The sequence below is a fragment of the Gobio gobio genome (genome assembly GCF_949357685.1).
Source record: "Gobio gobio genome assembly, chromosome: 21".
NCBI lineage: Eukaryota > Metazoa > Chordata > Actinopteri > Cypriniformes > Gobionidae > Gobio > Gobio gobio.
Genome location: NC_137117.1, coordinates 20,687,179 through 20,700,675, shown reverse-complemented (window position 1 = coordinate 20,700,675; position 13,497 = coordinate 20,687,179). Strand labels below are relative to the sequence as shown.

The window sequence follows — 13,497 nt, the reverse complement described above, 5'->3', positions numbered from 1 at the left end:
CATCCCGCCTCTTTGCCCATTTTCAGTTATCTGGGAGTAATGCACTGCCAAGATGGCGACAGCCAGCTCCGCCCATTTTAGGGTTCAAAAATGCTCTTCAGATACCTACGGGTGACGTTACGGACATTATGTCCATATTTCTTTTACAGTCTATGGTTGCAAAATAGAATTAGTATGACCCAAATCATAGTATGTTGAAAAGAGTATTCCAAAGATACCCGGATGGTCTACTATTTCTGGTTAGAATTGCAGATCGATGCTCACTCTAACGGCTAATATTGCCCACAACCCATTGCGTGTTGGACGAGGCTTTGATAAGAACTGCAAACACCAATAAAAAGTGTTAAAAAAACTGCAAACATGACAGATGTGCGAATCCGACGGTTAAGTAGAGAGGTTTGGGGTTTAAGGGGTTTGAGTGAATAATTATCAGTATCTAACTTGACGAAAATAGATTTATTTAATATTATCCACATTATATTTAATCTGCAACACCATTGTGAACTTTTTTAATGATACGTTATCATTATATTTATATGTAAAACAAATGAGAAGAGTCTCTGCATGAAAGACCCACGACTGGCAGATCAACGTGCTACTTGTCTGGCTATCACTAGACCAAGCTCAATTTAAGATTGAACATTGATCTGGGGATTCTGCTATGTATTTTCTACTGCACAAAAGGTGTGATAAACAAGCATAAATTAAATGACTTTGTACGCAATTGGATAGTCCTTAAACCAATCAGATCACAAGAGGCGTGATCAACGGGCAACGACCATAGACATGCAACAACCCATCGCTTCTCTATCCGTCATTGTGTTAAACCCGCCAATAGCGCCAGGTGGATAAGCCAGTCTGTGATTGGTTCCCGCAAAAGTGTGACAGAAGCAGTAGAAATTAATGTACAGGTTTCCAGACTGAGTTGCAGGGCGAAATCAAATCGCCGGCAGATCAGGCTGGGTTTACCCAGTCTAACGTTCTACTACATTTCTCTCAATACGGTAGAAAATTTAATTAAATTGAATATGCAGGATTTTAACTGTGACAAGATGATTTACAGGGCAGTTTACGGTGACAGAATGCGTTTAACTAAGCAACAGAGCTGTCTGTTAAAAGATGACGAAGTAGTATGTCCCAAAGCTTGCATGCTCTTCTGCTACACACTCAAAAGTATGTACTTTTTCTTCACAAAAAGAGTAAATAATTTTAGGTCGTAGTACAAGTAGGCGATTTGGGACGCAGCATATGTGAATAGAATGCTTCCTAAACAGTGCGTGTTGTGCGTGCCATTTCTTATGTTTTTATATTAGTATTTTTTGATTGATTCTTACTCATTTCAAATACAGTTTCTAAATGTTGTTTACAAATAAAAATACCTTTTATGTTATTATGGATTAAGTAGTAATGTATTTAATTAAACATATTTTTTACAGTTAGTTGTGTGAGGCAAAAGTAGTTAGAATGATTCGGAGCATAACGTATTTGAAGGCTGCTATTGGATCACTGAGGGTAAACATCATATTATGCAACTAAGCATTACTTACGGAGAGCTTACGTCCTACTAGCTACGTTCTTCCTTAACAACAAATGGTGCAACTGAATAAACTACAGAGTTAGTTACAAACTAGCTAGTAGTTACTAAGCCTCTAGTTTGGACTTTATTTTCCAATTTAAGTAAGAAGTTACAAATGGCTGCAACCCAACCCTGAAGTCTGAAAGTGTGGTGCTTTCAAGGGAATTTTAAAGACAATGTAACTGTGAAGTCGAGAAGACGTTGTTGATTTTCACAGACTTACTTTAAACTGGAAGAGTGGATATGTTCCATAAATGAACTCCAATCTCCCATTAACCTGCAGAGTGTAGTCTTCTGGCTTCTCCTGCTTTGCCGATCGGAACACGGTGGACTTCTTTCTCAGGGCGTTTCGTTTCAGAACCATCGGCAGGTCCTGTGGATCTTGCTGGAGAACAAAGCTCTCCTATGTATTGAAAATATGAAATGTATTCAATTAGAAGATATACTCTAATTCAGCGGTTCTCAGAAAAACTCCCCGAAAAGTCATTCAAGTGAACGTCCGTTCCAGCAGTTTGGGTTCCAGAAGAAATTTGCCTATTTATTTTCTACATTCTTCCATTAGAAAAAGTTTATAGCTATTGACAATACATCATGATTATGACAATACATCATGAAAAATATATAAGCATATATTTTTATATATACTATAATACTATAATTTGCAGTACTGTTCAAAGATGTGGGATCTGTAATATAAATATATACTATCATTATATATATATATATAGCACAACAGTTATTATAAGAATAAGAAGCATTTCTTGAGCAGCAAATCAGCCTACTAGAATGATTTCTGAAGGATCATGTGACACTGAAGACTTGAGTATTGATGCTGAAAATTCAGCTTTGCTATCACAGGAATAAATTACATTTGAAAATATATTAAAATAAAAAACAGATATTTTAAATTGTAACAATATTTCACTATTTTACTGTATTTTGATTAAATAAATGCAGACTTGTTGCGCATAAGAGACTTACCAACCCCAAACTTTTGAACGGTACTGTTTAATTAAAAAGAAAATGTTGCATCTTAAAGGGACAGTTCACCCAAAAATGAAAATTCTGCCATAATTACCCTCAAGTTGTTTCTTACTGTTCGTTACTCAACTGTTTGATTACCAACATTCTTCAAAATATCTTCTTTTGTGTTCAACAGAAGAAAGAAACTCGTACAAGTTAAGGCTACCATCAACTGTCTGGTCATCAAAATTCTTTAAAATATCTGCTTTTGTGTTCAACAGAAGAAAGAAACTCGTACAGGTTTGGAACAACTTGAGGGTGAGTAAATGATGACAGAATTGTATCTTTTGGGTGAACTATCCCTTTAATATACAAAAAAAAAAACTGAGAATGCAGGACTGCCAAGTTGATTGAGAGTGTGGGGAGTCTTTATGTTTTTATGGGAGTGGGTGGTCATGGTAGCCATGATTCTCATTTCCATGGTAACAGCGACTTCTCTAGGGTCTTTGAGCAGTTTGTGTTACGAAAGAGGTCCTTGGTTCCAAAAAGTTGGAGAAAACATGCTCTAGATATAGTAAAAATGAAGAAAACACCCTCATAATCACTGGTGCGCATAGGGTGATGTGCACTCACAATAGTACAATTAATTACTCATAATGCAATTGTTTTTCTCTGCAAATGCGATGTCGAAACAGTCTGGCTTTTGATCCATGTCATGCATTTTAAAAACAAGTGCTGCTGGAGTTTTTGCACGCTACAGTTCAGACTCATTACAAAGTTCAAGATCATAGGTACATAACATTCACGTTGAGTGGGTGGGGGATTGACAGGCAACACAACACATATAAATACTATCAAAGGCCTCACTCTGTAAAAATGGGTCAGTGAGACCCATGTGTGGCAGCAGATGCTGCAGTGACATCATCACCGTGTCAAACGTCTCCTGACTGTTACGATTTGCGAAATCAAAGGTAGAAAATATGTCAGTCTAAAATTAGACTTTTGCATGTTTTGCATGTGAGGGTTAAATTGTCAACGGCTAAATGACATGCTCAATTTTACATTATCAACAACAAAAAAGAAGAAGCTATATAGCATCATACTGGAGTAATAAATTATCCAAAGGTTAAATTGTAGCATAAAAGAACTGTATATGAATATGACCCCATGTAAAATATGACTACACTCACCTCACTGCCCTCAAACTTCACATTGACAAGGATCTTTTTGACACTGCGCGACTTCCCAGATTGTGCGACTATAGAGCACGGCTCCAAGTCACATGGGAAGTTGTACTCCATCCACTGATACCATGGCAACATCTGGCGGACCTGAGCACGCTCTTCACAAAACGTCCGCATTTTTGTTCGGAATTCATTCACCTCGTGGTTCTTTTGGGAGTCAAATTCATGATGACCTGCGGAGACAAGATTTTTAACCAGTTAGAATAAAGTGAGAATGCTAAAACTGTGCTGTCAACATTTGATTTTGAATTCCGAAAGTAAGTGCAACAAATAATAAAACTACCATATAGTGAGAAAAAAAAAAAGTTCTGCAAATCGGTTCTGGAAGTGTTGTAGAAAAAACAGCAGGGAAGCACAATGCTAAATGCAAATAACAAAACCCAACAAACCGTATAATCCTTGTATAATGTATTTAGCAAAGCAAAATAAAGAATGACTTTTAAAAAAGAGAGAAGAAAAAACTTCCCATATCTTTTGTTGGCCCCCGAGACCAATGAAACTCTATGGTATTTTGGCGCAAATTCATCTAACACTTGGTAGAAGCTAGTCGAATTAGGCAGAAGGCAACATGGACAGATTGTGTGGCACGTCCTCATTTTCAAAATCATTACCCAAGGTAAGAAAATACAAACCGGGAAATGATCGAAATCAAGAGATCTTTAAAAACCACATTTTCCAAATCAGCCTCTCATGCTCATAGTTTTTTTTTTTCGATTAAAGAAGCACAAATTCTTCTTAATTGCTGGACAGCTGCCAAAACCACATCATTCTGCTGCAGTGCTGAGTAAATGCAAAGCTGCCTCCGTTGTGAGCCGCCCATACAGCTCTGAGTTCATCCGAGGACCAGTGTGACACAAACCTTTCCCTATAAGCAGACTGATCTGGGTGGTGATGAGCTTCTCGACTCGGTCTCCTTCCCGGGCCACCAGCCTGAGAATGGGCATGAACGGCCGAACATCACACAGGCGACGCTGCTCGTCTTCCAGCTCCTCGCGCTCTGCGGTCATGTTGATGCAGGTAAAGACGTAGGCATCCGGGTCACTAAGGGCACTGAACAGAGGCTCGTTCTTGGCATTCTTCCACACCATCTAAGACACAAATCAAGATATTAATGTGTTCAATGGGTTTGACTGCAGACGGCTCCTATAATTTTATTGCAGAGCATCTAATAGCAACATATGCTGTTTTTTCAATGATGTTACCCAGCATATGACGCTGGCAGGCTTCCTGACCAGCTTAACCAGCAAGACTTCCTTATTCAACCAGCTTCACAAGAAAAACCAAGCATTTTAGGATGGCGAACATCATGCCTATAGCGGTCTACCAGTAGTGACTTATGTTTTACTAAGCATATTGATTATATTATTGTGTGATGATATGATAACGCATTTGTTTAATCAAATCCTGCAGAGTTGCATGTTACCCTAAAACTAACAAAAACAACATTTTGCTTTTTGTAAATGAATATTATTTATTATTTTAATCATTACGGATGCAGTTTTATGGCCTCTTATTAAGTTGTCTATTCAACATTTACTCACCCTCATGAACGAAACATTCAGACCAATTTGTAAACCGAATCAAATGATTCACAGAAAAGATTTGTTCACAAATTTGACATTGATGGTCTCTCATGAACTTGGGGCGTTAGGGCGAATGTTACGATTATGTTTAATGAATAATGATTTAAATTTTGTTATTTAATCTATCGTAAGACTTTAGAAGTTGTACAGAGCACATTTGTGGTGTTTTTTCCTTTTTTAACCTAAAATCTTGATGTTCATTTAAAAAGTCCATGTTATTTGTCAACTATCCATGACGTTCTATTACTTCAATGTCTACAAACTAGCGTTTTTAGTGTTTACATGTAATCAGAAGGTCTCCTTCTCACCTTCTTGATGGCACTAATGGTGTCACTGCCTGCTACGGGAAAGTTGAGGTAGATACCCGTGGGGAGGAGGAACTCCATGTTGACCTGTTGCCGACCCTCCCCCTCCAACATATCCAGCATGCCGTAGACCCCCGGCGGCATGGTGCAGGAAACTCATCTACAGCTGACCCCACTGCTGAACACAGATAGGCACTTTAGCACAGATCAAGTCAGAAAAAACTGAACATGCATGATATTTACTAGCTGTTACAACCCACTGAACCAGTTGCACAGAGGCAGGGAGTGACCTCAAGACGCTCAATTAATATTCAGTGAGAAGAGAGAGAAAGCGTGTAACATATGCTGCATAATAAATAATTATTAAGACACTTTGCTTTTAAATGTGTAGCACATGCTCACTAAAAAATATTATATAATACAGATAATATTTAATATCACTGGATCATGGTTAGTAGCAATCCAATGCGTAATAGAGTAAATAACAGAATAATTTTAAATAAATAAAATCTAATGCCACGGAATTGTTTCTGTAATACTATACCTCAAGAAATACAAAAGAGAAGTATAAATACTGCATTGCAAAATATTGAAATATGCAGCATGAGAGACTCAAATTTAATTTAGAATATATTATTTTCGAGGTTCCTGTTCTAAGTTTATAATTTCTTAATTTGCAGTACATTTATACTTTTTCTCTTCTCACAATATATTTGTACACAATATTTATGATAAATACCACTGTGCCCTGGTATGTATGAACACAATGATCTGCTTAAGGAAAAGAAAACAGTGCATACTAGAGTATGTACTAAATACAGTCAACATTGTAAATACAGACATTTCATTTATATGCATACATTAGTTTATATACGCACTACAACACAACACTGATACTTTACATTATCAATGACAAAATAAAAATAAACTAAAAGCAGATTTCAAATGCATGTAATCATAAACAGAAGTATGATGGTCCTCACACGATATGTTATATTATATCATATTAATCAATATCTAATATCATATGCGCTGTGCATGTGTCTGTGGCACACACTGCAGCTCTGTGATGAATTGTCGGACTGTCTAGGGTTACAAAGCCGGTCGGAGGGCCAATATCCGAGAAACGTGGCGCACATCATCTCACATCTACATAACAATTTCACAAATGCTATACTCTGTTTTGCACTACGAGTCTGCAGATAATATATGCTGTACATAAAGTCGTAGCGACAAAAAAAAATCACATTATTTATGGTGCATTTTAAAATGGCAGGTGTCAACACATTTTTGCGTAAGCCACCACGAATAAGCCTCGTTTCATACTCTCGTGATGGGAAACATGAAAGAAAATATGACAGCGTGAACTTACCTTTAAGCCTCACCGGTGGTTCATTTCTCCATCTTTAGAATCAGCGATGCTCCTTTACTTTGACATTGAAAATTGATATCTTCCTGGGGCGTGAATATCGGTCACCGATCAAGACGCCAATACTTGAACGGTCTGAAATGACAGAAGTGTTGATAATTCTTTAGTGATTGGAGGTGGTAAAGTGGCCGTCTGCACTGCGCGTTGAGCGGCGCGTTCCTAACTCGTAGGGATCATCGACATAGTTGTGTGTGTATGTGTCTGTCTGCCTGTCTCTCTCTCTCTCTCTCTCTCTCTCTCTCTCTCTCTCTCTCTCTCTCTCTCTCTCTCTCTCTCTCTCTCTCTCTCTCTCTCTCTCTCTCTCTCTCTCTCTCTCTCTCTCTCTCTTCCTCTTTCTCGCGCTCTCTTGCTTCCTCCCTCCCTCTCCCTCTTTCGTTCTCTCTCTCTTGTTATCATGCACGGCATTATACTGATAATAAATGTCTGCGTGTCATACAAATCCTTCATTCAGAGAGAATAACAAAAACAAAAGGAGTATAACAAAACATCAAAAATGTTTTAATGATTTACGACCTAAATTAACATTTTCTCCATTACATAAAAACATATTATGATTTTGAATGAACTTTCACGATGAACTTTTCATAAATGTTTTCACTTTTCATAACAGATCGAAACAATCGTAACGGTCCCTAACTGTTCCTCAGAACATCACCGTCTGGCTTCCTCATCTTGAGGTCTGTTTCTCTCCACGCGTGCGACACGCAGCTGCATTCGTTTGAAGACCGTCTCTTGTTTTCGTTTGAAAACCATATCACTTAATTCTGTTAATTACATGTATAGAAGATATTCAGATACGCAATACTGAAACCCAATCCAAAATTGTAGTATCATGAGCAGTCCAAAAGAATCGTTTGAATCTGTTCACCAAAAAGATTCATTGACTGATTCGTTTAGTAACCCTTGCTGCAATACACAATTTACGCCAGTAGGTGGGGACAGCTGTTATGAGTGAATCACTGTGACTGAATCATTAACTCAATCACTTTCGCCAAAGACACCGAGTCGTTCACGTTCCTGCCGAGTCTGCTGCCTACACGTGCTATCGGAACTATCGTAAATACGAGTTTCCTAGGTAAAAATTGCACTTTAACGCCCTCTGATGTCGTGTTTAACACTGGGAAGTTCGGAAATAATTTTGATACCCCAATTCCCGAGATGGCCGTGTCATAAGCTTTAAACATGGTGGCGGGGAGAACTAGACTGCTGTGGCAGGTGTGGTTTTATTGTTTTTTCCCCAAAACAGCTAGGTCGTCTTGTCTTGAAATTAATGTAGTACATATTTACATGTAAGAGTAATCATATGAAGCGTATTGTATATTTGGTACACAGCGAAAATATCCTGCATTTGACTGAAATGACAGAATCAACAGAAAGCGGACTATCTGGAATGTTTATATGGTTGTCGGTGCATGGGACACTACATATGATGTTGGTTTTTAATAAGATGTTCCCAATAAATAGGCAAGAATAACCTGGTGTCCACCATGATTCCTGTTCACTCCGACAACAAGCACTTGAAATGCAACAAGCTCGTAATCACGACTTCTAAAGTGGTAAATAGGAAATTTCCGATAGAAGGCAGCATTATTCTTATTCATAATCGTTTAGTAGTTCAACAATTAAATGTTTAATCACAGCCATTTCAATGTAGGCGTTGTCACGCTAATAGCGACTCCAAAAATACGGCCCACTATATAAAAAAATATGTAGCTGACCAAACAAACTGTGTAGTGCAGAGCATGTTTTACTAGTGTTATTCGACACCAGTTATCACGTGATATGAGATGTGTAAATGCTGTACATCACGCGCTGAATAATTGAAGCCATTATTTCCTCATTTTTAAATAAAAACCGGTCAGACGTGTCTTCCTGTGAGAGAGTAAGGAAGCTCTAATTTTGGATGCCACTGACAGCGAATTACGATTATGGGTCCATGGGGAAGTCACTTAAGAGCACCAGTCATTCAGTCAAAAATAAGGATACTGCTTTCACCAAGGAGATGTCCAGTAAAAGGCTATTATTTTATTGCTGAGAAAACAAATACTTGCATCAACTGAACATTAAAGGTGGTGCCCTGACAAAACAGTGTGATTATAACCCCCAAGTGATGAATATTTGCAATGCATTTATATGAAACAAACATGTCTTACTATCCAAATCTCTAGTACATTTACCCAAACACTATAGAATCTACGTGACACTGCATGCAATTAGCCACATGGTGTTTAATCATCTGCACAGACATTTATAGGTCTTCTTTTCAGCCATCTAAAAGCAGACTGTGGTGGTGCTGTGATGATAACAAGCACCATTGAGAGCTCGCAGCTTGTGAAAACAGGAAGTGTGTGCAGAACAGAAACTCTTGAGTGAAATAAAGCCAAAGACCCCTGTGCCCGCATCCGCCCACCTTCACCCCCTGCCCACCAGTCATTGCAGGCCAAAGTGCACCACTCTGCCAGACAACCGATCACTGCAGGGAAGTTACTGGAGGTGATGGGGAAAACCAAACACATCCAATGTCATTACAGCCTCTGAACTAATCAAATATAGCTGTAGAAAGAGGCCTCAGATGCCTTTAAGGGAAATGATGGATGGACATACAACCCTGCTTCTCAGACCATGCTCTAGTAGTCCTATTACAATTAGTACTTACAATGCATCAAAAACTCTTACATTAAAACATAGCTGTTAAAGTAACAGTCTTTCCTCACCATGGCAACAGTTTCAGAGCCTTGACTATCCTTGGGATTCACACTCCGTCTTTCACTACAAATGATCTCCTTTGTTCAACCAGCAGCTTGTATTTTGAATATGACGTTTTTATGTCAAGATAAAATGATGACAATATTTCTCTGTTAAAAGGCAGCAAATAACTGGTTTATGTATTCAGTCAGTGTCTTCCACATGACATGACTAACCAAAATTGGGGTCGTGGACTAATATCAGCATAATAACATAGAATGGACACATAAATAAAAAGTACTATATCTCATGCCTTTTCCTGCATGTAAACCCAATAAATGCATGAATTCATATAAACATGTCAAGAGAAGGTGCCCTCCACTGTATCAATATATATCAATATTTTTTTTTCATGTAATAAAATATATTTAGATTAAATTTATAAGCAGTGGTCAGTCAACATAAACGGTATGATCTGTTATTAGGGGAAATTAAACATCATAACATCAGTTAATATGTCAAAAGCCAGAAGGGGGCGCCATTTAGCAACAAACTTTGTTATGGAATTAAGGCAATTATGATCTTGGTCCATATTTTATATTTTCTAGCAAAATTTCATTATAATGAATTATTCGCACTGTACATGCAGCATTTATACATATATAAATTAGATTTTGAGTGATTTCAAATGGCATTTGCACTATTTTCAAATAAAGCAACTAAGTTAGTAGCTTACTCTCGAGCTACAAATAAATGTTGTTTTTTATTGCAGGCTATGGTAAAATATTTTAATTTCTTTAATTAGGTTGTACCAAATGTATAGCAAAGCAAAATAAACGAGACTTGTGCGATCAGTTATCTGAATTTTATCAGTGAAAAGGTTATGAACATTTACATATAAAAATAACTTCAGGAATATGACACCGAACATGTCTATTCAATATACAAAACATCTTTAAAGAAAACACACCTTTGCATGTGTAAATAACTCTTGTAAACGACTTGTGCAAAGAGTTTCCACCAAAAATATTTTTAAACAGTAAACTGATATGCAAAACTGTACATCCATGTTAGGATATTGAATCCAGTACATATGGTAAAAATAAATATGCATAAGTACCTTGATGCTTTCTTTTAACATTTGCTGAAATTTATGGAAATGAATAAATTGCCTCTAACCATGAGCGTTTGAACAGCTCCTCATCTTCGAAGTTAACAACAATTAAGCAATGATTTATTTATGAAAAGCCACAAAAGACAACTGTAAACCCATTAGGCTATAGCAACTGTATTTATAGGCTACAGTAATCAAAATGCAACCATCCCAACACATTTGAACGAATGCAACATTTGAACTTAATTACTTGAAAAGGCACATTTAACATTTCTAAATCCAAATTAAACTGTTAGCCTACTTATATTCAGTCCATCAGTCAAATGGATGAGGTAGGCTACTACCAGTCCTGGTGGCTGTTCTGCGGCGGGTAGCTGCAGGTGGAGATGGAGCTTCCGCCCGGGCTCACCGGCGGAGTCATGCCGCTCAGAGGCACCAGAGCGCTCGGATGCCGGTGGTACGGTCTGTAGGACGGGTGAAAATGATGGTGATGACCCTGGTAATAACTCACGGGAGAATTGGCGTAATCGTTTGGAGACAGGGGGCGCGCGTTACCGAGCATGGGCTGCAGGTAGCCGGAGATGTGCGTCGGAGAGCTGGACTGGTGACTCCAGGAGCTGGTGCTGACGAACGGGGTCTGCCAGTAAACATGCTCCTGTTGCATGCAGTACGAGTCGGTGAAGTTAAATCCAGAAGGTAAGGGTGGTGGTCGGTATGGTCTCTTGACGCGCCTCCTGCGCCTGTAATTGCCTTTTTCGAACATGTCGCTGAAAGCCGGATCCAGCGTCCAGAAGTTCCCCTTTTTCTCCCCGCCGTTCTCCCGGGGAATCTTCACGAAACACTCGTTGAGGCTCAGGTTGTGTCTGATGCTGTTCTGCCATCCCTTTTTGTTCTTTTCGTAGTATGGGAACTTGGATATGATGAAGTGGTATATTTCATTCAAAGTCAGCTTCTTCCCGTCGCTTTCTCTGATGGCCATTGCAATGAGAGCCACGTACGAATAAGGAGGCTTTTCGGGTGCTGGAGCGGCTCCTCCATCCCCCGCGGTACCCGGGCCGTTCTCTCCGGTATCACGGGACTGCAGGTCCCCAGACCCCGCGCAGCGATCCATGAGGTTGTCCTTGGATGACTGAAACGCTGAGAGCCTCTGTAGCGCACTGCACAGGTGTAAAGTTAAAAGTGCCCAGGTGTGTTTCAGGTTTGCTTTAGTCTCCACCTACCTTCCCTGCCTCCAGTCGGCATCCTGAAATACAGGTCAAAAGTTCGCAAATTCAACATGAAAGAGGGGCGCGAGGGTCGCAGACGTATTTTGACTGCTTGGTACATGTTACAGTAAACATATGTGTTTGATGTCTGGTTAAAGACCAACATCAATTAAATCAAATTCAGTTTTATTTGAATCCTTATTATTAATAATTTGAATTATTGCGGAACTTAATTTTAAATATTGGGTTAAATATAAAAACTACTACAGTTTGCAGTGTCAGACTGCAGTTATCATTCTACCCCTTCGTTATTTGTTGTGGTCAGTGTCGTTAATGTATTATTTTGTGGTTAATGTGCATGAGAACCTTTTAATCCGTATAAATAAATACAAATGAGGATAAATAATTAATATTAACAAATCATATAACGTTCACATTTAAGTATATCGCTAAGGTGTTGTGCTGCGCATGCCTCAAGAACAAAGCACATCAGGTTTGTAAACTCAGGTTTGTGCAGCTGTTTTCCCACCACTGGCCCGTCCAATCACAGACAGCAAGACCCCATCAAACACATCGCCTTGTTAAGGTTAAGACCTTATTTGATGAGGTGTGTTAGCATCGGTCGTCTAGATATGTAAAACATGTATTCTATAACTTTATATCTGTTAATGAGGATTTAAAAATCTTTTTAAATATAGCTAAATATATAAACGTTTTTGGAAAGTATAAAAATGGCACTGCAGTGTCTTTGCAATGGACTTGAATGAATTATGTGAAATTATACAAGCAATATTTATACTCATAGCTTACAGTAGTGTGAATTCGGATTTAAGATTGACTAGCATGCATAGTAAACTTAAAATGTGTGATATGGTCTGCATTCTGTCAAAGCTTGTTTTCCAAAAAATAAATAAAACATTTGGTTACACTTTATTTGGTAACATTTTTATTTCAGTGTCCTTGTTACACGTTACATGTACTTGCCATAGTAATAACAGTAAATGATGCATACTTACATGCAACTAACCCTCAACCTAATCCTACCCTAACCCTATAGTAAGTACATGTACTTAATATTACTCAGTACTTAAAAATATAATTACACTGTAACAATGACACCTTAAAATAAAGTGTAACCGGATTAGGTTTAGTTCCATGTAACTAAGCACAATTTATAGTAATTACTATAGTAACTGTGTAACTAAGACACTGTAAAATAGTGTTACCAAACAGTTTTTTGTGCAAATTGTTATCAGTACATTTTTGAACATTAATACCAACAGGTTTGATCTACTAAATATAAAACATGTCAATTGAGTCATGAATTCTGTTAAATCTGCTCATTTGTACGTTAGTGCAACCCCTGAACCTGGGTATTTACTTAGCAAATTCA

General features: G+C 38.2%; 2 protein-coding genes across 3 annotated transcripts in view; both read right to left on the bottom strand.

Annotated features, from left to right (window-relative positions):
- The window catches only part of pik3cd (phosphatidylinositol-4,5-bisphosphate 3-kinase, catalytic subunit delta), a 36,516-nt gene extending 29,190 nt beyond the window's left edge, over positions 1–7,326 (bottom strand). The window contains exons 1-5 of one of the 2 annotated variants that reach the window (XM_079803157.1): positions 7,044–7,326; positions 5,675–5,849; positions 4,643–4,871; positions 3,730–3,956; positions 1,800–1,979 (exon numbers count right to left, since the gene is read on the bottom strand). In XM_079803157.1, coding sequence (XP_079659283.1) covers positions 1,800–1,979; positions 3,730–3,956; positions 4,643–4,871; positions 5,675–5,815 — 777 coding nt within the window. In that variant the 5' untranslated portion in view covers positions 5,816–5,849; positions 7,044–7,326. The remainder of the gene's footprint in view (positions 1–1,799; positions 1,980–3,729; positions 3,957–4,642; positions 4,872–5,674; positions 5,850–7,043) is intronic. The other variant, XM_079803158.1, reaches the window with a different exon arrangement.
- A 3,310-nt stretch (positions 7,327–10,636) lies between these two features.
- Positions 10,637–12,044, bottom strand: foxl2l (forkhead box L2-like). The gene has a single exon (XM_079802340.1). The coding sequence runs from the start codon at positions 12,008–12,010 to the stop codon at positions 11,240–11,242; it is 771 nt and encodes a 256-aa protein (XP_079658466.1). The 5' UTR covers positions 12,011–12,044; the 3' UTR covers positions 10,637–11,239.
- Between the last annotated feature and the right edge of the window lie 1,453 nt (positions 12,045–13,497).